Here is a 27,099-nt window from a genome sequence, read left to right as displayed (position 1 = left end):
GAAAAATACATCATTTTATTATAAACAATGTTTTAAGTTTAATTTTCTTTATCTTCTTTTATAATCTCACAATCTATGTACTTGAAAACCTTCAAAGCCATGGAAAGGTTATTCAAAATTGTTGACCATGTTTTAAGTTTAACTGTATTTGTGTTATTTTATAATCTCACAATCTATAAATGGTAAAATACTTGACAACCTTCAAAGCCATGGAAAGGTTATTCAAAATTGTTAACCATTAGATTTGGTTAGATTAAGTTAAAAAGGTTATCAACAATGGTGGACTATTGAGTGTGGTTAGATTTAAGTTAATTTGATGGGAAAAATAATTTAATAATTTGAACAACAATTTATTATTATTATTATTAATTATTTTAATGACGATAAAATTACTAATTAAAAATATAATGATTTTTTTGGAATGGATATTTATTTGGAAAGGGAAAACAAAAATAGGAGTTAGTTAGTTTAATTTTTTTTTATTAATAATTATTTTAATGACGATAAAATTATTAATTAAAGATGTAATTATTTTTTTTGGAATTGATATTTATTTAGAAACGGAAATAAAAATATGAGTTAGTTAGTTTAAAATTGGGAAACAAAAGTAGTATTTAAGTGTGACTTTTTGGAGTTTCAGGCGAATTTTTGGTTTGGATGAAAAAATTTGTGGCCAAATCTTAATTTATGTTGTTTAAATTGGTTTTGACTGTATATATGGATTTAACACCCTTTAACACCCTCAAACACTTAATGGGCACTTCGATTATGAAGAGTTCACTTATCAAATTTGTGATTTCAATGAATCTCTTAGACAAATATATGAAAAAATAAATAAGAAAATTTTCGAAAAAATCACATAGAAAAACTACTCCGAAACAAATTAATGGTAAAAATTTAAAAAATATATAACATATTAATAGGAAGAAAATATTTTTATTTTTATTATTGAAAATATAGTTTTTTTATAATGTAAATAATATTTGAAAATCTAAACTTTTAATAGAAACCTTTTATTATTATTATTTATTTTTATTAAAATTATTACCTTTTATAACGTAAATAATGATTTACTTTAAATTTATAAAATTATTTATCTAGTAAAAACAATTAGACCCGCTAATTATAAAATTGGATTACGTAAAAACAATTAGACTCCGCTAATTATAGATTACACTGATAATAAATATAGGTGAACGTGGATTGCGAATATGGGCATGGAATCTCGTTCAACGATGTTTAACTTGATCGGGGAGGGATTTATAATTAGAATTTTGTTGAGTTGGGCCATGTGGGAGAGAAGAAATGATTAGACAACTGTGGATAGGTGTCGCATCACATTCTCGTAAGATTGGCATCACATTCTCGTAAGATTGGTGAGGGGACAAGCGTGATTTTATAGACAATTTCTAATGAACCACCTATAATACAAAAGGTCTCAATGACCGAAACAAAAAGAACTAATGTATTAAATTAATTTTAATTATTATAAAAATTATAAGAGTTTCGATTGCATTTAATCAGAGAAGCTATAATTAGGGGCTACCTGTCTAGACAGTGGGAACCGGTAGTTCTCGGTGACACGTTGAATACATAGCCAGAAGCTTTTTCTTCCAGTGTCCTAACCTCATTCATTTTCTCGTGGTTTCGGACCATGTTTTCAGTTTAAATCCGCGGCGTTTTCGCAAATCGACCGCTAAGGCCTTGAAATTGCATGCGAGGACGTCCGCAGAGAAGAACGGGGCCTGTTTTACGGGATTCGGAGCTACGTTCTCGTACATTTTGTAGCCGCAGAGGTGAAGAATTTCTCCATTTTTTCCTTCGCAGATTTCTTTTACGTCATGGAGTTGCATTCCACAGATTCAGATGTTGAAGACTGTGATGGCTTCGATCCGATTTTCTTTCTTTGAGATTTGATGAATTAGGGAGCGTGGAATGTGAACGGCTCTGTTTTTTGTGAAGGTCCATGAAAATAAGAGGAACAGTTAAATTACTGTTCAAATTACGAATTTTTAGTGTCAGTAGCTCGAAATCTCACACTTTTTTCTATTGCTTGCTGAAGGTTTCATCACATCTTTGCTATTTCTTGCTGAAACTTTTATCCGTTTAGGAGTGTCAATTTCCAAATGTTGAAGTCTTTAATTCTTCTAAAACGATTGACTTAGCACTTTACATTTCCCGGTTAACATTTTTGGTCATTCTATGTAAAATTTTTTTAATTATTTGAAAAATTTAAGGCGATCAGTTCGTCGGAAGTAAGAGTAGAGTTTTGACGTGCTGTTACCGGATTTTCAATGGGAAAACAGTAGAGACCTTGCTGTCATTTTTTTGCTGTTAAGATCCGTGTTTTGTAGCTGTCTCTGGCTTACTTGAATTAGGAAACCTTGCGTGGAAAGTGTGACCCTGTTTTTTAGGCTTTTTCCTCGTTTTTGGCTTTGCATTTTGGTGTATTTTTCATTTTCCTGTTCGCTGATAATTTTTGGGGAGAAAACTGTCTTTGGTTAAAAAGTTACGCGTATCGAGATTTCTTGATAAAAGCTGAAAATTTGAGTCTTTACCTTATTTTTATTTTTATTTTAGAGGAATAATTCGAAGGAACAATTGCAGATCAATGTGCACTAGCAACTGTGAAACGCTAAGATCCAGATCCACATATTAAAAGTGTTTGGATTGCCTTTTTTATTATTCTTTTTAGCTTGATTTTCTTCTGGATTTGATCCTGCAGGGAGAAATAACAGTGTGCAGGAGAGATTAGGCGGAACTTCGAGGGTATCATGTTGGATCTGTGTGGCGGTATTTAGATAAAGCTTTAGGTAGCAATCAAAGTCGGAGAAGGTCACGGCTGTTTCATAGACGAAGTGTTTCAGGAACAATTTGTGTGCATTTATTTATTAAGGTGTAAGAAGAGACGGCAAAGCTGGCGGCTGCAGTGGCTTGGAGGTCTGGCAGTGGCAATGGCAATGGAGCCACAACAAATGGCATGGTATTTGTTCCTAACTCCTCTTTGCTCTCTTTTCAACTGCATTATCTCATAACATCTAGTTATATGTTATAAAATAACCGACGATCATGAGTATGGCAGTGAACTTCCCAATTCCACCATTTAATATAACTGTCTGAAGTGGCTTTGAAAACAGAAGGTAATCAGCTTGCTTTCTTGTTAACACGAGGGATGGGTAGTGACTTTTCACTCTGTCATGGATAAATATGGGCAATTCTATGAAGACTTATCTCTTCAGGTGATTGATATTTATGTACATGAATAATACTGCAATGCAGGTCAATAATGTTTAGTGGCTGCTAAAACGTGTAATTGCAATATAAAGAGATTAAAGCAGATGGTTTAATTTGGTTGCAGTATGGTGACATCAAATAATTTTTACAAGGGAGAGCTGTCAGTGTGTTATTAAATGTTAGGTTTCTTGCCTTCATTGATAAAATATAAAGCTATAGTGAAAGTATGATAACATTGGGTCCTGGTTACTGTAAACAGAAAACTTAACAATGTTTTGAGGTGAAAATTTAACTAGGTTTTAGCTAAGTCAGTGAGAAAAGTTTCAATTACTGATGACGGGTAGTGGACGCTAAAACAACTGAATTGGTGTTTTGCCAGAAATGACTAGATAACAACAGGATGAGCATTAGTGGAATGAGTTTTGCTTCATGAAACTGAAAAGAAATTCATAGTACTGTTTTCAGGAGTCGAAGTTAAATTGAAGCAAACATCTTTAAGCATTATATTGGATATCAAATTGTATTATAATTATCTTGATTAATATGACGAGATTTGGCAGGGGATATCCTAGATATATGTATACCTCTATAACACATTCTCAGGAAGGGATGCTTGAGGAACTTTTAAATAGCCTTTGGATTTATTCAAATTTGAGGAAAAGATGTTGAGGAATTTATCACTAGCTTATATAATTATTCATTGCCATTCAAAAGGAAATGAAAAAGCAGAATTCAGAAAAGAAGAGGGTACATATCCTGTAAGAATTAGGGTATTTATCAGTAGATTAAATAATTATTCAATACCATTCAAAAGGAAATAAAAAAGGAGAATTCAGAAAAGAAGAGGGTACATATCTTGTAAGAATCAGGGTATAAAAAGGAGATTTTGACATTCATCTGCTATAAACACATGATATTTGGAATTACGGATGCTCGCTGAGATTCTTTAGATGCATGAGAGGCTAATAAGTAGTGATTTTTGTATAGGTAGATGCTGAATATTCTCAGGTGCTTTTATACAGTTTTTAATAAATGCAAAGGAATAAGTGAGATACTACCAAAAATTCAAATAGGATGAGAAAATCGACCATGCTCAAAGGTAGAAAAATGAAAAACTAAGAGGTTTTTTTTGTTACCCTTTGTCAAAAATTCAGGGCCAGATAGAGGTTACCTGATCTTAAAGCGTGAATATGTGTTAACAGTGCATAAATTCCAAGAGTCAAAAGTTTGAACACTCACAACAGAGAATCATAGCAGGAAACAAATGTGTTCTCGATTTTTCACAAAGAAAGATCAATAGAATACAGACAGAGTGAACAGATATTGGGTAGAAATCATACTTCTTTCTTCTTGCATTCAACTGTCTAGAAAATTGAAATGATCCATTTCCTGCAGTTGCCTTGTTTTACATTGTTTGAAACTTTACAAACATCTGCTGATAAAGCTTGAAATGTTGTGAAGTCATTCTTCCTAAACTTTTCAAGCCAAGCCTGCACATAAAGTCAAATGTGTACCCTCATATTATGTATATTTAGTTATTTATAACACCCTGTTACCTTTTCTTCTAAATAAAACCACTAAGTTTGCTGAAATGATAGATAAGATAATTTTATTAATGGTCAACAAGCGACCAAAAGAAATAGGACTATAAAGATAGAGTACTATAAAGAGAGTTTGCCGAGTGGAGACATTGGCCAATACATAGAGGATTAGTATTCCATGATTAAATTTGGCTGAATATTACAATCCTTCTGAGTTTAAGGAGGATAGAATCACATGGAATGTGCTTAGTTTCATTGATATAGCATTAGAGCTTTACAATTGATGCGTCTCAGAAGTCTTCTTGAATTCAATTGTGATTGTTATCGAAAACTTAATTCATTGTTACAAGGGGATGCATTCTTGAGGGTAGGGTCCTAGGACATGGTACTCCAAAGGGGATGTCTCTCCATGCCCCCTTTTGGGATGTCACAGTAGCAAACTTTATCCTCAAAAACCGAGATGCTCCAGGGTAGGGACATAGGACATGGTACTCCAAGGGGATGCCTCCCCATGTTCCCTGTTGGGGGGTCAAAGTAGTGAACTTTCCCCTTAGAAACCGAGATGCTCCCATGCTCTCTTTGGACCAAAGTCTGTCATTTTGAGGGAAACAGATACAACAAAAAAAATGAATGTAAACCTATTGAACGTTTAGATGAGGATGAATTTTATAATGCACATCATGATTTGGTTGGTGTGCCATTGAGTATGGAGAATGCAATTGATTTTGATTCAAATAGTGATATTACCATGGTTGGTCCTTATTCCTTCTTGCAGTAGATCGATTCAGACACTAGTGGGACATTGCCTGAAGCAACAATGCTTATTTGTCATTTGCCCTATTCTTAGATCATCTGTCTTCTTAGATCTATATCTTTTCTAAATATAGTGAGAAATACAATTGTGATCGATGATTGTAGAATCATGATTATCATGTTATGTAACTTATGTTACATCACTACAGGTATCATCTATGATTTATTATGCTACATGTAATGATGGATGTTATTGGGACATTGTTATGTATGAGATTTCAATGATTTATGTTTCAATTTCCATATATTTTAATTTTAAATTTTTGGTATTTTAGGTGGGGTCCCTTATCTCAGAGTCCATCCTCAGTAATGGTTCCAATCCAAAGCACATCAGAAGCAATATATTTAAGTGCTAAGTTCAATGAATGGACAATGCAAGATGTCTGTGGATATTTAGCTTCCACAATCATGCCAATAGCCTTGCAAACAGGTGCATTATCTATAATGATTTGCACACAAGAATCAACACCTACATCTTCAATAACTTTAATAAACAACTCACCCATATATTGTGCATTCTTGTATTGTCCAAGTGCATCCACTGATTTCAAAAAAACTGGACCATTCAAGGAAGACACCATGAGGTTGATGAGTGGGTGCCATGCTAGATTTGTCCATCCATCAGAAACAATGCTAACCCTAGATGTTGGCCATGTTGATTTAATAGGCTCAAGCATTTTGTCCACCTCTTTTTTCCTTCGTCAACAATGTGGTTCTAAGCTTCTCTGACCCAGGAGGCACATACCTTGATGGAGCCCCTTGAGTTAGAGCTCGACACATCTCAATAAATAGAGGTGAGTGTGCAACATTAAAGGATATGAAGTTTTGATAGAAAGAAGGGCAATGGTGAGATCAATCTCTTCCTGTTTCTCTTTCTGAAAAATCTTGTCCATTGGACCAAGTGAAATTGCCTTTCTTTTTGCTGCTTGTCCCCCTGCAAAACTCTCAAATGGGAATTTGTTGCTATTTTTCCTCAAGAATGGAAGGGGGTCATCATTCTTGTTTTTTTAGATTTTGCAGCCACATTTGCCATACCAACATTGGCCTCTCTTTCCATTTCTTTCCTCTTTGCTAAAGACACCTTTGTACAAGCTGCAATTCCACGACTTGGTAAAGCCAACAAATGAGCTTTCACACGGAAATATATGCTCAAGAAATGATTGTTGCAATAGCTGCATTTCCAAGCAACATTGCCTCCTCCCTTCATCTTGTTGCCTGACCCTTGCTCTCTTGTGACATATTTTCACAAGGGATATTTGCTATCTTGAGGCTGTTGTCTTCCCTCAACATTTGAAGCTGCTGTTGCAGCCCCTTTTGTAATAGAGGGAACATTTGCAGACCTTGATGAAATTGGAATAGGAGGGGCATCTCCAATGGGGTCTTTCTTCCCCTTCCTTTGCCCCTTCCCTGCTACCCTTGATTGAGCCATGGACGCTGTAAAAAAAATGCACAAATTTGTAAAAGAAATGCACATGCAAATTGCTATAATAAAAATGCAAAAAAAATAGAGAGAAAATGTACTTACCTGTTGCTTGAATTTCTTTGAAAATGCTCCCACACCCTTTGCTCTTTGCTCTCACACACTCGCAACAAACCCACAACCAATCCAAAAGGTAAATGTGAAAATATAATGGCCAAATCAGCCTTTTAACGCTGCGTGGGAGTCCCTTTTTCGGGATTTGTGTCCCAGAATCGAGACACGATCGTGTCCTGATCGGAAGGATATGAATCCGACCTATTTGTGTCTGATTCGCTTGATTCAGGACATGAGAGGGCAGGGGGACAAATCAGGTTTCTTAGCATAGGCATAATTTTGAATTCTTAAAAGATACCTTGATCTTGAGTGATTGCATCCAATGTTTGCGTGTGTATGGGGGGTTGGACGATGATGCCTTCATGTAACTCTAGGAAATGCTCATGGTAGAAGGACATCTTTGGGCCTAGGCCCATTAGAGGGGAAGTCCAAGTGACTTGAATGTACAATCTATAAATATCCTCTTTGATGGATTGAATCAATACCTGTTTGGGTGACATGAGATGGCTTGGTGCAACAATGGAGAATTTGAAAGGTAGAAGACACTTTGGGGAGATGGTCAGGGTTTGGAGAAGTTGAGAAACATTTGATAACCAACCTTGTGTTCGGCCTAGGGGGTGGGCCAAAGCAAGGGCCTCTGAGGAACAAAGTGCAAGGTAGGGATTTTTGAGGCTTGGAGATCTCGTGGAGAACATAAAGTTTAGGGTTGGTTTCAAGGACAGGTTGCACAAATGGAGCATAAAAGCCCATGATCTTTAACTCAATTATATATATATATATGTAATGAATGAATGAATATTGATGATTATTTTACTATGTGGGGTCCTTGTATAACTATTTCAAAATGGGTGCCTTTAAAAGGTCATGTCTTTTACTAACATGACCTTTCATCATCATCATCATTATTATATTATTATGTATTGTACTTCTATGCTATTTTATTTTTGTTTTCTTATTATTATTATTATTATTTATTATGCTTATTTTATTTCTTATTTATTATTGTCCGCAACAGTCTTGAGGATAGCAGTTGGCCTCCCAATGGGGGAGGGGGGGCCGAGGGGAGACTTGAGGTCATTTTGTTCTACTATTTGAAATACTTTGGAAGTCAACTTGTTGCTTATTGCTCTGATCAACTGGATCAACTTGAAAGTATGATATGATTGTTGAAATCGTCCCCAAGTGAGGCGAGCTATGTAGGATCTATGTCTAAATATTTCCATGATGAAAAGGTCTAGGCATCTCTAGTTAGCATATCGAAAGAAGGTAGAGAGGAGTCCTCCCAAATCACTATAGAGCCAGTGGTAGCAACCTCTAATCTTGTAGTATAGGGGGCAACTAAAAATGAGGTGTTGATCTATCTCTATTTCCTAAAGGTGACACACTTGGAAAATCCTATCAGATCTTGGTGTATGGTGGTCAATCTCCACTTGGAGATGATGAGAACCAAACCGAAGTTGGCCCAAGGGGATCCTAAGTGAGTGCATTGAATACCTGCGTGTGTATGGGGGGTGGATAATGATGCCATCCTATAACTATGGGAAATGCTCAAGGTAGAAGGACATCTTTGGTCCCTAGCTTGTTGGGGGGGAAGTCCAAGTGACTTGAATGTACAATCTGTAGATATCCTCTCTAATGATTGATTCATTATCTTTTTGGGCAGCATGAGATGGCTTGGTGCAACAATGGAGAATCTGAATGGGGGAAGACACTCTGGGAAGATGGTCAGTGTTTGGAGAAGTCGAGAAACATTTCAGAACCAAACTCGTGTTTGGCCTAAGGGGTGAGTCTAAGCAATGACATTTGAGGAACAAAGTACAAGGTAGGGATTTGGGGCTTGGAGATCTGGTGGAGAACATAAAGTTTGGGGTTGGTTTCAATAATATGTTGCACAAATGTAGCCACCCATGCCCAATCTCGTTACCTTGCTCAGAAACTTCGACCCTTCACTGGTCAAACCTCATCATTTATTAAAGATTCCATTGATTTCATTAATAAGACCAAACACCTTCAGCTTGATGAACATGATATCCTTGTTAGTTTTGATGTTGTTTCCCTCTTTACCAAAATCCCCACTCATGAAGCCATTGATATCATTTCTAACCTGGTTGACTCTAAAACTCTTAACCTTATCAAAATTTGCGTTTCCTCCACCTTTTTCCTATAAAGGTGTTTGTTATGAAAAAATCAAAGGAATTGCTATGGGTTCATCCCTCTCCTCGGTGGTTGCCAATGTATTGGTAGAGTTGTTTTCTATAAGCACTATAGGAATTTGGGTGGGGAGTATCATAATCATTCCTCCCAACCACCCAAGATAAACCCAATTGACATTGCAAATTAAACTATATTCTAAAGCGACATACTATATTAGTTTTCGGTATGGAGTCCCTCAATTCTTGCTCCAGACTAGCCAGTTCACCTGAAACAGTCAAATGTTGAAAAGGAAAGGGTCAAATTGAGGCTCAAATCTGCTAATGGTGCCTTCTTTAAAATCTGTATATTTGCTTTTATTGTTGGATTCATTTAGCTTACTAATAACATAAGTGCACACATATGAAAGAGAGTGGAAGAGGAATTGTATGTTAAGAATTAATATGAGAATAGAAAAATAAAGTGGTGGAAAAGGCTTAACGCTGTTGTATATTGCACATTGTATTCATGCCAAGATATGAATTTTATAAATCATCAATGACCATTCTAGATCTTCTAGATCTAGATCTAAATCTCACTGAACTCAGCAGTGGATCATGACAACATGACATCAAGATAAGGATTACAACTCATGACAAATGGTCTCAGACTATGTGATTGTCTAGGGACTCACAGCCTAACATTGTATTCAGTGGCGCTATTTGTTTCCTATACAATTCTGAATTCCATCATAGCGCCTGTACATAGAAGCTTCAATTTTTCATCTTGAAGAATCATTTCTTTGTGGGTCTTATCCATGTTAAATGGGGGGATATGTTGTCTGCCTACATTTAGCATGATGTTCTTATATTCAACATATTTTGGGTTGTGCAAGGCTTCTGCTTAAGGAATGGTTTGATATGCTTTTGCTCTGCTTCTTGCCATAGTTCTGAATCAGCAGCAGTGACATAGATTTGGGTATAATGAAGTGCAAGAGTTTCTTTTCAGTCTTTAATAATGTATTGCCCATTTTCATTACAGGAAAGGCAACAGACATTGCCTAGCTCGAAGTCTCAGGATTCAGAGCCTCCTACCCCTCGCTCAATTGGGAAGACAGGATCAAGGTAAAGACTTTAATTCAGTACTTTCTAGGCATTTTGAGTTTCATATCTATTTTCAACATGTTTTTAAAGTCATTTTATATTATATACATATTACGATAATGGGATGCCTTCATCTCATTGTCTAGGTTCATCCTGTTGTAACTGACACAATTCTGATTGTTTGACCAAGTCTTGAAAACTTTGCTTTAATTTGCACTTGGATGATTTCTAGGCCTTGCTATAGGATTCTAAGCTTCTGCTAATTTACTGTCTCGTTGGCCATAGCCCTGAAGTCATTTCATCTGTTGGTGAGGTTTAGGGTCACTGATGATCCATCAACTAATGTCTAGTAAGTTATTATGTACTATGTATTGAAATTTTTAGACAAACAGCTATTAATGCAAAACAGAATTTCACCTCTAACCTTCAAGGTTTCCCCTGTGAATTTTCAGCATGAGGGATGTAAAATATAGAATAAAATTGCAGCGGAAAGAGAACAATATTTCAATTCCTAACAGTTGCTTCCTAGGCAATCCAAGGAGAAAAAATGCCGAACTGTCTAGATAATTTGCAGCCCTCTAGGGTAACTTATCACACATAAACCAGATCTGAAGATTCACTTTTATGAAAGTTATAGCATCAGAAAAACAGCCCTTAGATTCTTTCAATGATGATGTCAAATTGTTCAAGAAATTGCCCTTTTACTTATGTCAAATCATCAAGATATATATAACTGGAAATAACAACACATGGAGAGCATATATGGTTGAAATTCTAGTCTAAAAATTGTGCAAGTTTTGGATGTCCCAAGACATCATGTTATAAATTGCAGCATAAATTTCACAGGATGTGACACATTAGCTGGAGCTAAGAACGCTACTTGAAGCCCCATTCAGGTCACTTGTGATTTCAAGAAAGATGGGATGCGAATAATGCTAATTGATCCAGATTCCATTGTCATGGTTGGCTAATTATCTGCAGAAACAGTTAGCATCAAATGTTGTCAGTCCTATGGAAATATTTCAAATTCAAAGAATTTTTAGCCCGCTGGAGAAGTTTTAAAAGCAAAGCGATCCTTTTGATGTGATTGGTAATGGTTAAAACTTAAAAGCATAGTGGCATTGTGCTAGAAACTCAAATGTGACAATATCATCAACTTGGAAAAGAGGTTCGTTTGACCCAAAAAAGAAAGACAACTTTGAAGCTATAAGTTAACTATTCAATGATCCATAATAGGTTAAAATCTACAAAACTTCAGACTTGTAATTAATATGAGTATGCTAGCACCATCATACAAATGAATCATATTCACGATTACTGATCGTATAAATGAGGGTTGGAGCAAAGTGCCAACTTGAGATTTTGGTAGCTTCTAGATCATTGAACAGTTGCAATGAGAAAACAATGAACCTACGTTGGTTAAGAAATTAGAAGTCATATTTTAGTGTATTTATTGGTTTTGTTAATAAATTTGAAATAGGTTAAAATATCTATGAGTCACTTGCCAATATCTCAATGCCATTACTTACAGGGCCCAGGACTATCCCGTTTCTACTGGAATAAATGAAGTGAGCAAATTAGATGAAGAAACATAGTTCCAGAAGTTCGGTGTATTTTTCCCTAGCTCACCTTATTTGATTACTATGGTTAAAGCACCTTTTGTTTGTCTCAATTTTCGAGGAGAATTTTTCACTTATGCTTTTCAAGTCTTGTCAACTATCTATAACTGTTCTATACTGTTTCTTTTGTTTTGTTTTGCATTTTGGTATATGCTTTTATCCTTTTATCATGCAAATGCTTGTGATTTCTTCCAGGTTGTGGTTTTATTATGTTGAGTCTCTTTCTTTTTGCTGGGGGGCGGTTTTTTTTAAACAAGATGTTAATTAATTTCATGATCTAGATTTCAGTTGCACTCACTCTTTGTAGTCCCTTTGACCTAGTTTGGTTTCTAGTGGACATTAATATAAATATAATAGTTTCAAGTGCAATTTCTATCTCTCTTTACATTACTAATAGTCTAGTTCATATTTATGGGAGTCTTATGCATTCTACAAACTGTGTAGCTTTGCATTCTTTTGAAATGCAGAAAGACAAGATATAGTTGTGTCAAACACTTTTTATTTGCTTTCTTCTTGATTAGAAAGAATGTTTTGCAAATCCTTCTTATTCTCCAGCTTTTGGCAGTCTCCAACATCTCTATTGCTTACAATTATCAGTGTTTATTTGATACCTAGTTCATGTTACCTCCCTTTTGTTCAGACCTTAGAAATGTCATCTGGGCAAACACTAAATTTTGTGTCAATCCATTTGTGAAAGAACAACTTATTGTTGAGAAATCTAGGGCATTAGGATTAGGTGATTTCTCTTGAATGATAACTGCTTTTTAATGCTTTTTACTTCAATAGATTAGGATATTCTCTTTAGTTAGATTATTATAGTGTTCTTTTTCATCAAACAACTAACAAAGCATAAACAATAAAAAGACAAGAGACACAGAATATAGGTTATCATCCAGGGCCAAAACCTCTCCAACTTGAGAGGAAAACCCAAAAGAATTCTTCGTAGAAGCTTCAGTTGACGAATACCAAGACCATGACCTAGACCCTTGACATAACAACCTCTCGAAGACCAAGTCACCAGTTCCCTTTTATCTGCTTCTCTTCTTTGTGCAAGTCAAACTATCTTCATGTACTGCACTTCTTGTCTATCTGAAATTTTCGGTCCCTTTACAACAGACTTGCAGTTTGTACTTTCGCAATTTCGCACTTGGGAGGAGAGAGAACAAGCTTGGAGATACCTTCCTTCCTTCGCTATACTTGGAGGCTTCTTCTATTTCAACTCGGCTTACTTCTAGACTTGTATTTTTCCTAATTCGGTTACCTTGGATGACTTGCAATATTCTCGGCTTCTCCTGCAGCAGATGATGCCTCTCCTTTTCGCACATGTGACAGAAAATAACCCTAAAGGCTAAAACAGATCCAAACTTACCACGATTTCTAGTTCCTCTTCTTCGGTTGGAGATGAGGGTTTCTTCTTGAGCTTTTCACACTTCTTTCTCACTTCAAATCTTGACCGAATTTCTGTGTCTCAAATGAGGTCGAGCTGCCCGATTTATAGTAGTCTGCCCATCCAAAATAAGCCGACTTGAATAGGTGCCTAGGTCGACATGTCCTACTAGAAAGTAGAAACATCTTTAGGTAGACTTAAAGGAGGTGCTTGAGCTTGGTATTGGAGGGTTTATTAATGTCTCATTTACATATGTAAGATGCCCAACAAGGGTCTTCAAACTTTGACATTGACTCAATGAACTATATGACTTGATGACTAACCGTAAAGGCTCACAATGGGAGCTTTAACTAAAAATAAAATTTCTTGCTCCCCATGAGACAACCATTACAAAAATAATTTTATTTTCTTCTTTACATCAATTACATAAAATCATAATTACACATGTCATTATGAAGACCGAACCTAGTTACACTTTTCAACACTCCCTCTTAACTAGGGAGGTATTCATAATCCATATAAGGTACTCGGACATTTTCAGTCTAAAGAATTCTCATAAGAAGAGTTGGATTGGTAACCGATCTGTATAACATCATATCAACTAGCATTGTCACATAGCAAGGCCTTGGCTAACAACTCTATCTCTTGACAAGATTAGAGCACAATGTTGGCGAGACCAATGATGTATAGACACCCTCATATCATTGTCTCTCTCGGAACTTACCCTACTTGGGTTTTCAGAGTGTGTACCACCAAGACTATTCTTATCTTGGATTCTCAGTCCTCATAGAATATCGGTCCTCTGCGACTACTCTTATCTTGGATGCCGTAACTCATTATAAAAAAGTATCGGATGATAGATGTTTAGCCAATCCTCCATTCTGTCTTTTCCCAAGTGAAGACAAGAATGATGTACCTATCTCTCCCTCTTAATTAGGGAGGATATTTCTATTCCAATGAAGGAATGTACTCATTCCTACGGAAGAAATGTACCTAAGCTCCCTCTTGGCTTAGGCATTTGCTTCCAAGTTTCTACTAAGTTAGAAACTTGTTTCCAGGCTCCCTCTTAATTAGGACCTACAACAACTGTTTAGGTGGAGACGATGGGACAACCAGTTGCTTGAAGAACCCCTCCGCATGATGTCATGAACTTCTTTTCTTTATTCATGAGTCTTCATGTTTTGGGACTTCTTCGTACGGCACAAAACATCCATCACTATCATCCATGGGTCAGTGATGTCATTATTTCTTTCATCAGATAGTGATCCATCAATTTCCATATTGCCTTCCTTCATGCCACGTTGTCTTCTTCATGCCATGTTTTCTTAGAGATCTTTCATCATACTACATGGACATCAGTGGGGGAAGATATCCATAGCTCTTCCCTTAGCAACCCTGCATAAGCCCATCTAGATATCATTCAATAATAAGGAACGAACATCAAATCAAAATTACCTTTGTGATGATCTTTCATCATGACATCTCTTTTGCATAAGCATCCTGCATACACATTGAAACATCTCCAAAAGATATATACTGTCAAGGGTCTTTTTCTTTTTCAGACTTCATCAAAGTCTTCATATCTTTTATGGAGATATCCCAGTCAAATTTCTCAATCCTCAGATGTTGATTGCCTTTTCCATAGTTACATATTTCATGATCTCTTCCTTTCTTTCTTCACACATTTCCTCCCCAGGAACTTTCAATCAAAGTTCCTCCAATTATTGTCAACCACCTCATATTTCGTACGAGGACATGTTATGTTGATTTCATCTACACAATGTGTGACTCATGCCTTCTTGCATCCTTTCAAAGGAGGAGATCATGCTCTCAAGATAGAGAATTTATCCATGATACCTACAACCATATGACATGACTTTACAAATACCGAAGACAAGCATACATACCTCATTTTCCTTTAGGTCATCTAGACTTCCTTTAGCAACTTCCTTGATTGAAGGAACTTCAATTCCTTGATCTGCTTTACCTCTATTGTGATGCATCCCATGAATTCCCACAAGTTGGAATTCTTGATGGAAACACTTACTTCCTTTTGATTGGTGAACCTTTTGATGAAGATTCCAATGGAGGATCTCGAGTATCCTCGTTTAGCAGATGTTTCCTTTTGTCTGATGTATGATGAGCTTTTGTACTAGATGACTTTTCTCCTTTTTCCCATAAGTACCACTTATGCTTCTCATGAGGTTACCAAGAGCTATATCCTTATATAGACTTCTATTTCACCATCTTTCATGCTTCTCTATGATGATGTCATGAGCTCTTGCTTTTAATGCTTCTATGATGCCATGATGCATCCTATCATTTTCTTTAGTGAATCATGATTAACCATATCTTACAACAGAAAACTTTAAGAACAAAAACTTGAAAAGAATTAGGCGAGGAAGACTATCTCAATCATAGTAGAGATCTCTTACTTCCTCTTTCTTGGACCTCTTTTCAGCTTCCTCCACTTCTTCGGTGATATGGGATTCTTCTCTACCTCCTTTGTTATTGCCCTTCTTGAGCTTAGGACAATCTCTTTTGTAATGCCCATATTCTTGACATCCATAGCATTGAATCTTAGGCATGTTCCCTTTCTTTTTTTGAGGACCAAATTTCCTAGACTTTCCTCTTTTCTTTGTCATAGCAACATATGCTTGATTTTGCTCATTTGATCCCACATCAGTTTTTTCCTTCAGTCCGATTTCTTCAATTTTGCATAGAGACCATAGATCCTGGAATGGAGTAGCTTCTTTCTTCCCATAAATGCTTGACGTAAAGTTGCCCCACTCCTCTGGTAGTGCATTTAGTACTACGGTGGTCATCTCCTTGTAAAACATTATTTCTCCCAGATCTTGAAGTTGATCCCTTATTTCGGATATCCTCATATAGTATGAGACTATCCCTTTTTCTTTTATATCCTTAGCTTGTAGAGTTCTTGCCTTAGAGAGATAACTTTTCCTGTAGTGCTTATATAAAACAACTCTACCAATTTGTTATATATTTCTTTTGAGGTGTCGAGTTTAGATACTTATGGAATGAGGGGATCCTTGATGGATTCTATGAGAATCCTTTCAGCCGTCACTTCCCCTTTCATAAACTTTGCAAGTGCATGAGCATTTTCTTTTGCTAGTTTGGTGATAGATCCTTTGACATGATCCATAACCTCATTTTCAATGAGATTCAGAGCTGTCCTCTTCTTCCATGCAAGATAGTTTGAAGCCCCAACCAATTTGTTGCTTTCCTTGCAAAAAGGCACTTTGACAGATTCAAACATAAATATACTTACTTGTGAAGATGCTTCTTCCACTTGCTGCCTCCTTGAATTTGATAATAAAATAGACGATAGAGGACTTCTCCTTGATGAAGATAGATCTCTTCAAGAGTGATCCTTGACTCCACAAAGAAGGAGATCAATTTTGATTCGTTGATGGTGTTGTCCTTGTTGATGAAGATCAATGATGACTTCTTGGATGATCTTCTTCAAGGATGAAATCCGTACTTCAATGAGAGGGAGATTTGCCTTTTGATGATGATGCTGACGTCCTTGATCTTGCTTTTCTTGGATGAATAATCTTCAAGTGACTTTGATTTGTAGATCTCATCAACTTGAGTAGGGCCTTAAAGGTCTTTTGATGATGACTTGAGGATCCCAAGACTCGCTGGTGTAGACTTCTTCTTCGATCTGAGATTTTTGATACTACTTTGTAGATATTGACTCTAAGATGATCTTCTTAGATTTGCTTCAATGTCTTTCTCGAGATTTGATACTTGAGTGTCCCTTGATAAGATGCACTTCCTTGATTTTGTTACCTTAGAGCTTTGATACCATGTTGAGAAATCTAGGGCATTAGGATTAGGTGATTTCTCTTGAATGATCACTGCTTGTGAATGCTTTTTACTTCAATAGATTAGGATCTTCTCTTTAGTTAGATTATTAAAGTGTTCTTCATCAAACAACTACCAAAGCATAAACAATAAAGAGACAAGAGACACAAAATATAGGCGATCGGCCAGGGCCAAAACCTCTCCAACTTGAGAGGAAAACCCAAATGAATTCTTCTTCTTATAGATACTTCAATTGATGAATACCAAGACCATGACCTAGACCCTTGACATAACAAACTCTCCAAGACCAAGTCACAAGTTCCTTCTTATCTGCTTCTCTTCCTTGTGCAAGTCATACTATCTTCATGTACTGCACTGCTTGTCTATCTGAAAAGTTCGGTCCCTTTACCACAGACCTGCAGTCCGTACTCAATGAACTTTATGACTTGATGATTAACCCTAAAGTCTCACAATGGGAGCCTTAACTAAAATAAAATTCCTTGCTCATGAAACCCATGAGACAAGCATTACAAAAATAATTTTATTTTCTTCTTTACATCAATTACATAAAATCATAATTACACGTCATTATGAAGACCAAACCTAGTTACTCTTTTCAACACTTATTGAGTCATCTTGTTCTTTCTCTTCCCTTCCTTTCATACCTTGGACTTCTGTTATATATTATATTTAATTTTCTGTCTGGTTTAGTATTTTATCATCAAATCAAATGCTGTTTGTGCACAGCATAAAGTTTGATGATGGAATGAACGTGTATATCAACAAAAGATATTATATTTGGAACCATCTGCAACAGCCTGGTTGTGACTTAAACATTGACAAAACCATTTATTGTGTAGCCATTCTCTGTTAGGAACCTGATGCAGTATAACTAGCACCTTTTTATTACCTGAGAATAAAGGACCTGCAGGCTGTTACTACCTGAAACCATACTGATGTTAGCAATTACTATAAATTGTTTCAATTCTCTTACAACTAAATGCTCACAAGAGAAAATAAATGCTCACATAAATCTAGGATTTTGGATTTTGAATTTGTAAAGGACTGAGTTGTTCAACCTTCCCATTTTCTGGCAGGGATCGGAATAACATGGAAGATGCAGATGGGACACTGGCTAGTGTTGCCCAATGCATTGAACAATTGCGAAAGACTACATCAACAGTGCAAGAAAAGGAAAGTTCCTTGAAGCAATTATTGGATCTGATTAATACACGTGAAAATGCTTTCAGTGCTGTTGGTGCCCATTCTCAAGCAGTGCCTATATTAGTCTCTCTCCTCAGATCGGGATCTCTTGGAGTGAAAATTCATGCAGCTACAGTTTTAGGATCTCTCTGTAAAGAAGAGGAATTAAGGGTCAAAGTGTTGCTTGGAGGGTGCATCCCACCTTTGCTTGGTCTTCTCAAGTCTGGTTCAACAGAAGCTCAACTCGCTGCAGCAAAAGCAATACATGCAGTCTCCCAAGGTGCTGCGAAGGATAATGTTGGTTCAAAAATTTTTTCAACTGAAGGGGTTGTTCCCATGGTCTGGGAGCAGCTCCGACCAGGCCTTAAGATTGGGAAATCTGTGGATGGCCTTCTTACAGGAGCATTGAAGAATCTTTGTAGCAATACAGAGGGGTTTTGGCCAGCAACAATAGGAGCAGGAGGTGTGGATATCCTAGTAAAATTACTAACAAATGGCCATTCTATTGCTCAAGCAAATGCATGTTTTCTTCTTGCCAGTATGATGTTGGCAGAAGAGTCCGTTTGTCCCCAGGTTTTGCATGCTGGAGCTACTAAACAGCTTCTTAAACTTTTGCAACCTGGAAATGAAGTCTCAGTTCGGGCAGAGGCTGCTGGTGCTCTAAAAGCTCTCTCTGCTCAGTTGAAGGATGCAAGACGTGATATTGTAAATGCTAATGGTATTTCAAGTTTGATAAATGCAACAATTGCTCCTTCAAAAGAGTTCATGCAAGGAGAATTCGCACAAGCATTGCAAGAAAATGCAATGTGTGCTCTGGCCAACATATCAGGTGGACTATCTTCAGTAATTTCAAGTCTTGGTGAAAGTCTTCAGTCTTGCACATCAGATTCCCTGATTGCTGACACAATAGGGGCATTAGCTTCAGCCCTTATGATCTATGATGGTAGTGCAGAAAGCACAAAAGCAGCAAACCCAGTATTTATTGAACAAGTATTGCTTAAGCAATTCAAGGGTCAAACATCTTTTCTAGTTCACGAGCGTGCAATAGAAGCCCTTGCTAGCTTGTATGGTAATAGCTACTTAAGTAGCAAGCTCCAAAATGCAGAAGCAAAGCGTTTGCTTGTGGGTTTAATTACAATGGCTGCAGATGATGTTCAAGAGGAGCTCATAAGGTCTCTTCAAATTCTCTGCAACAGCACAAGTAATCTGTGGCATGCCCTTCAAGGCAGGGAAGGAGTTCAGCTCTTGATTTCGCTTCTTGGCCTTTCTTCAGAACAGCAGCAGGAATGTGCTGTGGCATTGCTTTGTATGTTGTCAAATGAAAATGATGAAAGCAAATGGGCAATTACTGCTGCAGGTGGCATACCTCCTCTAGTCCAGATTCTGGAGATTGGATCTTCAAAAGCAAAAGAGGACTCTGCAACTGTTATTGGGAATCTTTGTAATCACAGTGAAGATATTCGTGCATGTGTTGAAAGTGCAGATGCTGTGCCTGCACTGATTTGGTTGCTGAAAAATGGTAGTCCAAGTGGAAAAGAAATTGCTGCAAATACACTGAAACATCTCACCCATAAATCTGATAGCAGCACTATTAGCCAACTCACTGCTTTGCTGACTGGCGACTTACCAGAATCAAAGGTTTATGTTCTGGAGGCCTTGAGATCTCTACTTTCAGTTGCACCCTTAAGTGAAATTTTACTGGAAGGCAGTGCTGCAAATGATGCAGTTGAAACAATGATTAAAATCCTCTGTTCTACTAATGACAATACGCGAGCTAAATCTGCTTCAGTTCTTGCTGCATTATTTAACTGCAGGACCGATTTACGTGAAAGCAATATTGCAATTGAAAGCATTGGACCAGTCTTAAGGCTTCTCAACACACAATCAGAACAGATTTTGATTGAGGCAGCGCGTTGTCTTGCTGCTATTTTTCGTTCAATAAAACAGAGCCTGGAAGTTGCAAAGTTAGCTAGAGATGCACTTACACCATTAGTTAACCTTGCAAAATCTTCAGTGATTGAAGTGGCAGAACAGGGCATAACAGCTCTAGCTAATCTTCTGTTAGATGCTGAAATTGCAGAAGAAGTGCAAGTTGAGGATATTGTTTTACCTATAACTAGGGTCTTGCGGGAGGGAACTCATGATGGGAAGACACATGCTGCTGCAGCAATTGCACGTCTTCTTCAATCTCGACATGTTGATGATGCGATGTGTGAAAATATCCATCGTGCTGGAACTGTGCTTGCCTTAGTTGCACTTCTTGTGGCTGCCAATTTAGAAGATGATGCTACATCAGAAGCATTACATGCCCTTGCTTCATTAGCTAGGGTTAAAGGAGGGGTCACATATAGTCGACCACCATGGGCAGTTCTTGCTGAAGCTCCCTACAGTGTAGAACCTCTTGTTTCATGCTTAGCTGCTGGATCACCTCCTTTGCAGGAAAAAGCTATAGAAATCCTTTCAAGGCTTTGCCTAGATCAGTCTGATGGATTGGGAGACATGATCAGTGGCACATCTGGATGCATTGCTGCAATTGCAGGACGAATCATAAACTCTACTAACATAGAAGTCAAAGCAGGAGGAACTGCCCTTCTAATTTGTGCTGCAAAGGTGCACAAAGAGAAATCAATGGAAGCTCTCAATGAAGCTAACCTGAGCTTTGAGATTATACAGTCTCTAGTTGAAATGCTTGGATCTGGGACACTAGACACGGGTTTGGATAACAACAGTCAAGAAAGTAAACTGGAGAGAGATAGAAATACATTCAAGACAACTAAAGAACGTCCGGAAAGTGATTCAAATATTGAAAGTTTTACAGCTACTACTTCAGGGAGCTCTGTAGCTATATGGTTGCTTTCTGTGATGGCATCTAATGATAGCAAAAGTAAGTTTGCTATAATGGAGGCTGGTGCAATTGAAATGCTCACAGAGAGAATCTCACAATTTTCATCTCAAGTTGTGCAGGTAATTGCATTATCTCGTATTGCATCTGTTTCAGACTAAATAGAAGGTGGAATAACTAAACGAACATTGAGAACTATGAGAAAAGAAATGGGCCACTATGTACAAAAGTTGGATAAAATATACCATATGTAGTGATTGTTTATAAAATTGCCTTTTGAGCAATAGGATGGAAAACATGGAAAATAAAGAGTCTATGCGGTCTCTCTAGTGAATAAACATGGTGCAATTTATTGAAACTTTTTGTTAGATGCTTCTCTGCCTTTCTCTATTTGCTCAGATTTTTGTTTCCCCCCTTTGATTCTTTTTCGGCAAAAATGAAGTTCTATCCTTTACCTTGAGTATCTTATGTAAACTAGATTCTGCTTGCACTTTGTTTTGCTCCTCCATCTCTCTAGGTATTTGGTTATTCTATTTAAATTTTATAGTAACATTTCACTTCTGATCTGTTAATTTGCTCTATCTCAAGCTTTTAGTGACGTTTCTCTTCCTATATGCTCTTGCAAATATAGCATTTTATTGTTCAGATTTGGTGACAAGGGAAACTGTTTGTTGAGCAGACTGACACTGAAGAAAATGGCAGTATATGGGTATGTGCTCTCTTACTGGCAATTCTGTTTCAAGATAGGGATATAATTCGTTCACCTGCAACAATGCGAGCCATCCCTGCACTTGCAACTTTACTGAAATCCGAGGAAACTGCAAACAAATACTTTGCTGCACAAGCTCTAGCTAGTCTGGTCTGTAATGGCAGCAGAGGTACTTTGCTTGCCGTAGCTAATTCAGGTGCTGCTGGTGGACTTATACCTTTACTTGGTTGTGCTGAAGCAGACATCTCAAAACTTGTAGAGCTGTCTGAGGAATTCTCGCTGGTTCACAATCCAGACCAAGTAGCTCTGGAGCGATTGTTCAGAGTTGATGATATCAAGGTTGGTGCAACTTCTCGCAAAGCAATACCTGCCTTGGTTGAACTGTTGAAACCCATTCCAGATCGTCCAGGTGCTCCTTACTTGGCACTGGGGCTTTTAACTCAACTTGCAGCAGATAATAATTCAAACAAGCTTGTAATGGCAGAAGCTGGGGCTATAGAAGCCTTAACAAAGTATCTCTCTCTTGGTCCTCAAGATGCTATAGAAGAAGCACTAGCAGAGTTATTAAGGATTCTTTTTAGTAGTCCTGAGATACGACGACATGAATCGGCTGTTGGAGCTGTTAATCAGTTGGTTGCAGTGTTGCGCTTGGGTACTAGGGGATCAAGGTACAGTGCAGCAAGAGCTTTGGAAGGTCTTTTTGCAGCAGATCACATTAAGGTTGGGGAAGCGGCCAGGCATGCTGTCCAGCCTCTTGTTGAAATTCTTAGCTCTGGGTCAGAAAATGAACAACGTGCTGCAATTGGTGCATTGATCAGGTTGTTGTTTGAAAATCCTTCAAGAGCGCTTGCTGTTGTTGATGTTGAAACAAATGCAGTGGATGTGTTATGCCGAATACTCTCGTCAAAATGCTCCATGGGGCTGAAAGAGGATGCTGCAGAGTTGTGTTGTGTTCTCTTTGGAAATTCAAGAATTAGATCTACACTAGCTGCAGCCAGATGTGTTGAACCTCTGGTTTCTCTTCTTATTACAGAGTTTAGTCCAGCCCACCTTGCTGTAGTCCGTGCTCTTGATAACCTATTGGATGATGAACAACTAGCAGAGCTTATTGCTGCACATGGTGCTGTTGTTCCACTTGTTGGACTTCTGTTTGGTGGGAATTATCCTCTTCATGAGACTGTTATTAATGCCCTGACAAAGTTAGGTAAAGATCGACCACTTTGCAAGCTTGATATGATTAAGGCTGGGGTGGTTGAAAACATACTAGAAATTCTGCCAGAAGCACCAGACTCTGTGTGTGCTGTGATGGCAGAATTACTTCGGATACTGACAAATAACAACAGCATTGCAAAAGGAACATCAGCTGCAAAAGTAGTTGATCCTCTTTTCTCAGTTTTAACACGACCTGACTTTAGTCCTGCAGGGCAGCATAGTGCAATGCAGGTGCTGGTCAATATCTTAGAGAGTCCTCAACGGCGTGCTACCTACAAGCTTACACCTTCTCAGGCAGTGGAGCCGCTGATTCCTCTATTAGATTCACCATCCCAGGCAGTGCAGCAACTTGCAGCAGAACTGCTTTCTCATTTACTTCTGGAGGAATACCTGCAGAGGGACATGATCACTCAACAGGCAATTGGTCCTCTGGTTCAGGTTCTTGGATCTGGTATGCCCAGTTTGCAACAGAAGGCAATCAAAGCTCTTGTAAGTGTTTCATTAAGCTGGCCAAATGCAATTGCTGAAGTAGGTGGAGTCCTTGAGCTTTCAAAGGTGATTCTACAGGCTGACCCTCCACTTCCCCATGTACTCTGGGAATCTGCAGCTTCTGTACTATCAAGTATTTTACAATTCAGTTCCCAGTATTATTTGGAGGTACCTGTTGCAGTCCTAGTAAAAATGCTCCGCTCTGGTTCAGAAACTACTGTTGTAGGTGCATTAAATGCCCTTCTTGTTCTGGAGACTGATGATGCATCTAGTGCTGAAGCCATGGCAGAAAGTGGTGCTATTGAGGCACTCCTGGAACTTCTTAGGTGTCATCAGTGTGAGGAGGCTGCAGCAAGACTGCTGGAAGCCTTGCTGAATAATGTCAAGATCAGAGACTTGAAAGTTGCAAAGTCGGCAATTTCTCCATTATCTCAGTATTTGCTTGATCCTCAGACTCAGACTCAGCAAGCAAGACTGCTGGCTGCTCTTGCCCTAGGGGATCTGTTTCAAAATGAGACTCTGGCAAGGACAACAGATGCAATCTCTGCTTGCCGTGCACTTGTGAATCTGCTTGAGGACCAACCAACAGAAGAGATGAAGGTAGTTTCCATTTGTGCTCTGCAAAATCTAGTTATGTACAGCCGCTCAAATAAGCGGGCAGTTGCAGAAGCTGGTGGAATTCAGGTTGTCCTTGACCTTATCAGCTCTAGTGATCCTGATACAGCAATCCAGGCAGCTATTTTTATAAAGCTTCTGTTCTCCAGTACTACCGTTCAGGAATATGCCTCTAGTGACACTGTCCGAGCTTTGGTTGGTTAGTACCTGTTTCTCTTATTTTGTTATTTTGCTTGATGTGATTGTAGATACTTGTCTATGGTTTGAGCATATGACCTGCAAGTGAGTGCAGAGACCAGTCAAAATATGATGTTCTTGAAATCCTTTAAAGCGTTTTGTCTACTTCCTAACATATATTTAACTTCATTGCCATCTCAAACATTCCTTATAGCTGTTGTTTAGAGCCATCAAAAAGAACTTTCCTACAGAACTGTATCATGATTCATTACAAAACATACCTAGACTGCCCTAATACACGCCAATATAGTGATACATTCTCAAGACCAATACTGTTACTCTTAATGTCTAGGTTGAACTACTATAGTTTTGTGGACAATGGCCAACTAGGCTCACAAATAGACAAAATGAAACACATACAATATTCTGCATATGGATAGAAGAAATCACCTTACTTATGTTATAAGGAATGCAGCTGTCACCTCCTCAACAACTATTGACAAAAGGACTATTTTACAGTCCATCAATGAACCTTAATGTCTATTGTTCAAGACTAGACAGAATAATTTGTCATCAGACTGAGAAATCTTTCACAATGTTCTGCAACACACAATTTAAATCACTACTGCTGGAAATACCTCATTTTCCACACATGGAATGAGGGAATGTTCGTAGATATACATGATGCATGCTCTGTATCATGCTTAATCAATTGTGATTCTAATTGTACATTTATGTAGGAATCTGCATCCTAGTTCAGTTTATCGCCAAATCTGGGGAAGTGATTTGATTATAAGCATGCATGGCCTTGGATGTTGAAGTTGAATATATCCTTGTTTGGTGATTGGTTCTTGTCGCCTTATGACCGTCTTGTATTCTAATACTAAGTTACTATGTTTGCTGAATGTGCAGTTGCCATTGAAAATGACTTATTGGCCACGGGTACTGTAAGTGAAGATTACTTGAAAGCATTAAATGCTCTCTTTGGCAATTTTCCAAGGCTCAGAGCAACAGAACCAGCTACAGCTTGCATTGGTCATTTAGTTGCCGCCTTGAAGTCTGGGCCAGAAGCAACTCAGGAAGCAGCCTTGGATTCACTTTTTCTTCTTAGGCAAGCTTGGTCAACATGTCCAGCTGAAGTTGGCAAAGCCCAAGCTGTTTCTGCAGCAGAGTCTATTCCAATTCTTCAGTATTTGATTCAATCAGGACCACCTCGTTTTCAAGAAAAGGCAGAACTCCTCCTGCAGTGCTTACCAGGAACTCTATTGGTAACTATCAAGCGGGGCATCAACCTGAAGCAGTCAGTGGGTAATCCAAGTGTGTACTGCAAACTTACACTTGGGAATGGTCCACCAAGGCAAACTAAGGTGATCCCCTGCCAATCAACTTTAGGCTTATATTTTTGTTGTTTTTTAAAAGGTAAAATTCTATGGAGGCTTTATTTTGTGGCAATAAATTACAACAACTATAGACATCATACTCATAGTTATGAATTAGAGATCCTTTTCTTGGAATGAGCTGCTTGTATGTATTTTTATTTTCAATTTTCTTTGCATTATGTTCTTATCATTTCAATGTAATATATCATTTTCTTATATGGACAGTGATCAGAATTGTCCTTTTTAAATTTGTAAACACTTGTATGTTTTACAATAACAAAATAGTATGCATCCATGCAGGGCTAAGGAATCACACAACCTGTGTCTGAATCTTTTCGAAGGGTTTTTAGAGCCATAACAGTAAATTCTAAACACAGTTGACTTGTATATCAAGGCTAAATGAGTATAATTGTCCAACAGCTTAACATAATAATAAAAAAGTCATTTCCAGAGCACCTATATTGTGCATTTGATAGGGTATTTTCCTACTGAAAGTCGAACTCTGATTGCTCTGCCCTCATTTTTATCAGCTAAAAAGCACCCCTGTATAACAGTGGCATGTAGATTTTGTTTCAACTTCTCAGATCTGTTGCAATTTAGCGTTGAATCTAGATGCCCTGGGAAGGACCTGAAGACAAAATATAGATGCCCTGGGAATCATCTGTAATCATTATATAGTATCTTATAGTACTTTGTAGACTGTCTAGTCATTGGGATTGCTTTGGGAATGTCTTCAAATGGCAAGCAATGTGTTCCATAATATATTAGCATGGCAATTTGGTAAAAATGTAATATGACCAACCCAATTGCTATTGAGCTGTCTTTACATCTGTCCATAGCCAATTTTCAGCCAATCAGTAATGGGGGATCACTCAAAGACCTGGATAGATTTCTTCCTACCCCTCCTCGTTTCTCAAAAGTGGTCAATCATATATGGATGTCGATACCTCCTAATATATAGAGAGATTTCACCTATTCCCAATACCAGCTGTTGCATTATCAACTGTTACCCAACCTTAGGAAGAGGAGATTACCATGGATCCCAACCCAATCAGAATTGGCATATCCCTATAACCTCACTTCACCACTTAGACATATTTAAGACCATATCCAATTGTACCATGCAGGTACCTCAATACATGTTTAACTGCAACCCAATGTCCATGCCTTGGCTCCACCATAAACTAGCTTAGGGTGCTCACTACAAAGGAAATATCTGCCTCGGTGTTAACCAGGTACTGCAAGGATCCAATAAACTTCCTATACATAGTGGGATCCACTAAG

General features: G+C 37.7%; 1 protein-coding gene across 1 annotated transcript in view; it reads left to right on the top strand.

The window, feature by feature from the left end:
• Positions 1–1,586: 1,586 nt before the first annotated feature.
• Positions 1,587–27,099, top strand: part of LOC149163934 (protein CELLULOSE SYNTHASE INTERACTIVE 1-like) — a 37,835-nt gene continuing 12,322 nt past the window's right edge. Inside the window, exons 1-6 of the mRNA XM_089431910.1 lie at positions 1,587–1,796; positions 2,726–2,983; positions 10,294–10,376; positions 18,287–21,356; positions 21,914–24,458; positions 25,349–25,803. Coding sequence (XP_089288036.1) covers positions 2,981–2,983; positions 10,294–10,376; positions 18,287–21,356; positions 21,914–24,458; positions 25,349–25,803 — 6,156 coding nt within the window. The 5' untranslated portion in view covers positions 1,587–1,796; positions 2,726–2,980. The remainder of the gene's footprint in view (positions 1,797–2,725; positions 2,984–10,293; positions 10,377–18,286; positions 21,357–21,913; positions 24,459–25,348; positions 25,804–27,099) is intronic.

Source organism: Pinus tabuliformis, chromosome 5_1 (assembly GCF_031772625.1).
Source record: "Pinus tabuliformis cultivar Carrire ecotype Pingquan chromosome 5_1, CPIR1, whole genome shotgun sequence".
In the NCBI taxonomy this organism is placed as follows: domain Eukaryota; kingdom Viridiplantae; phylum Streptophyta; class Pinopsida; order Pinales; family Pinaceae; genus Pinus; species Pinus tabuliformis.
This window is presented reverse-complemented; position numbering and strand designations above follow the sequence as displayed.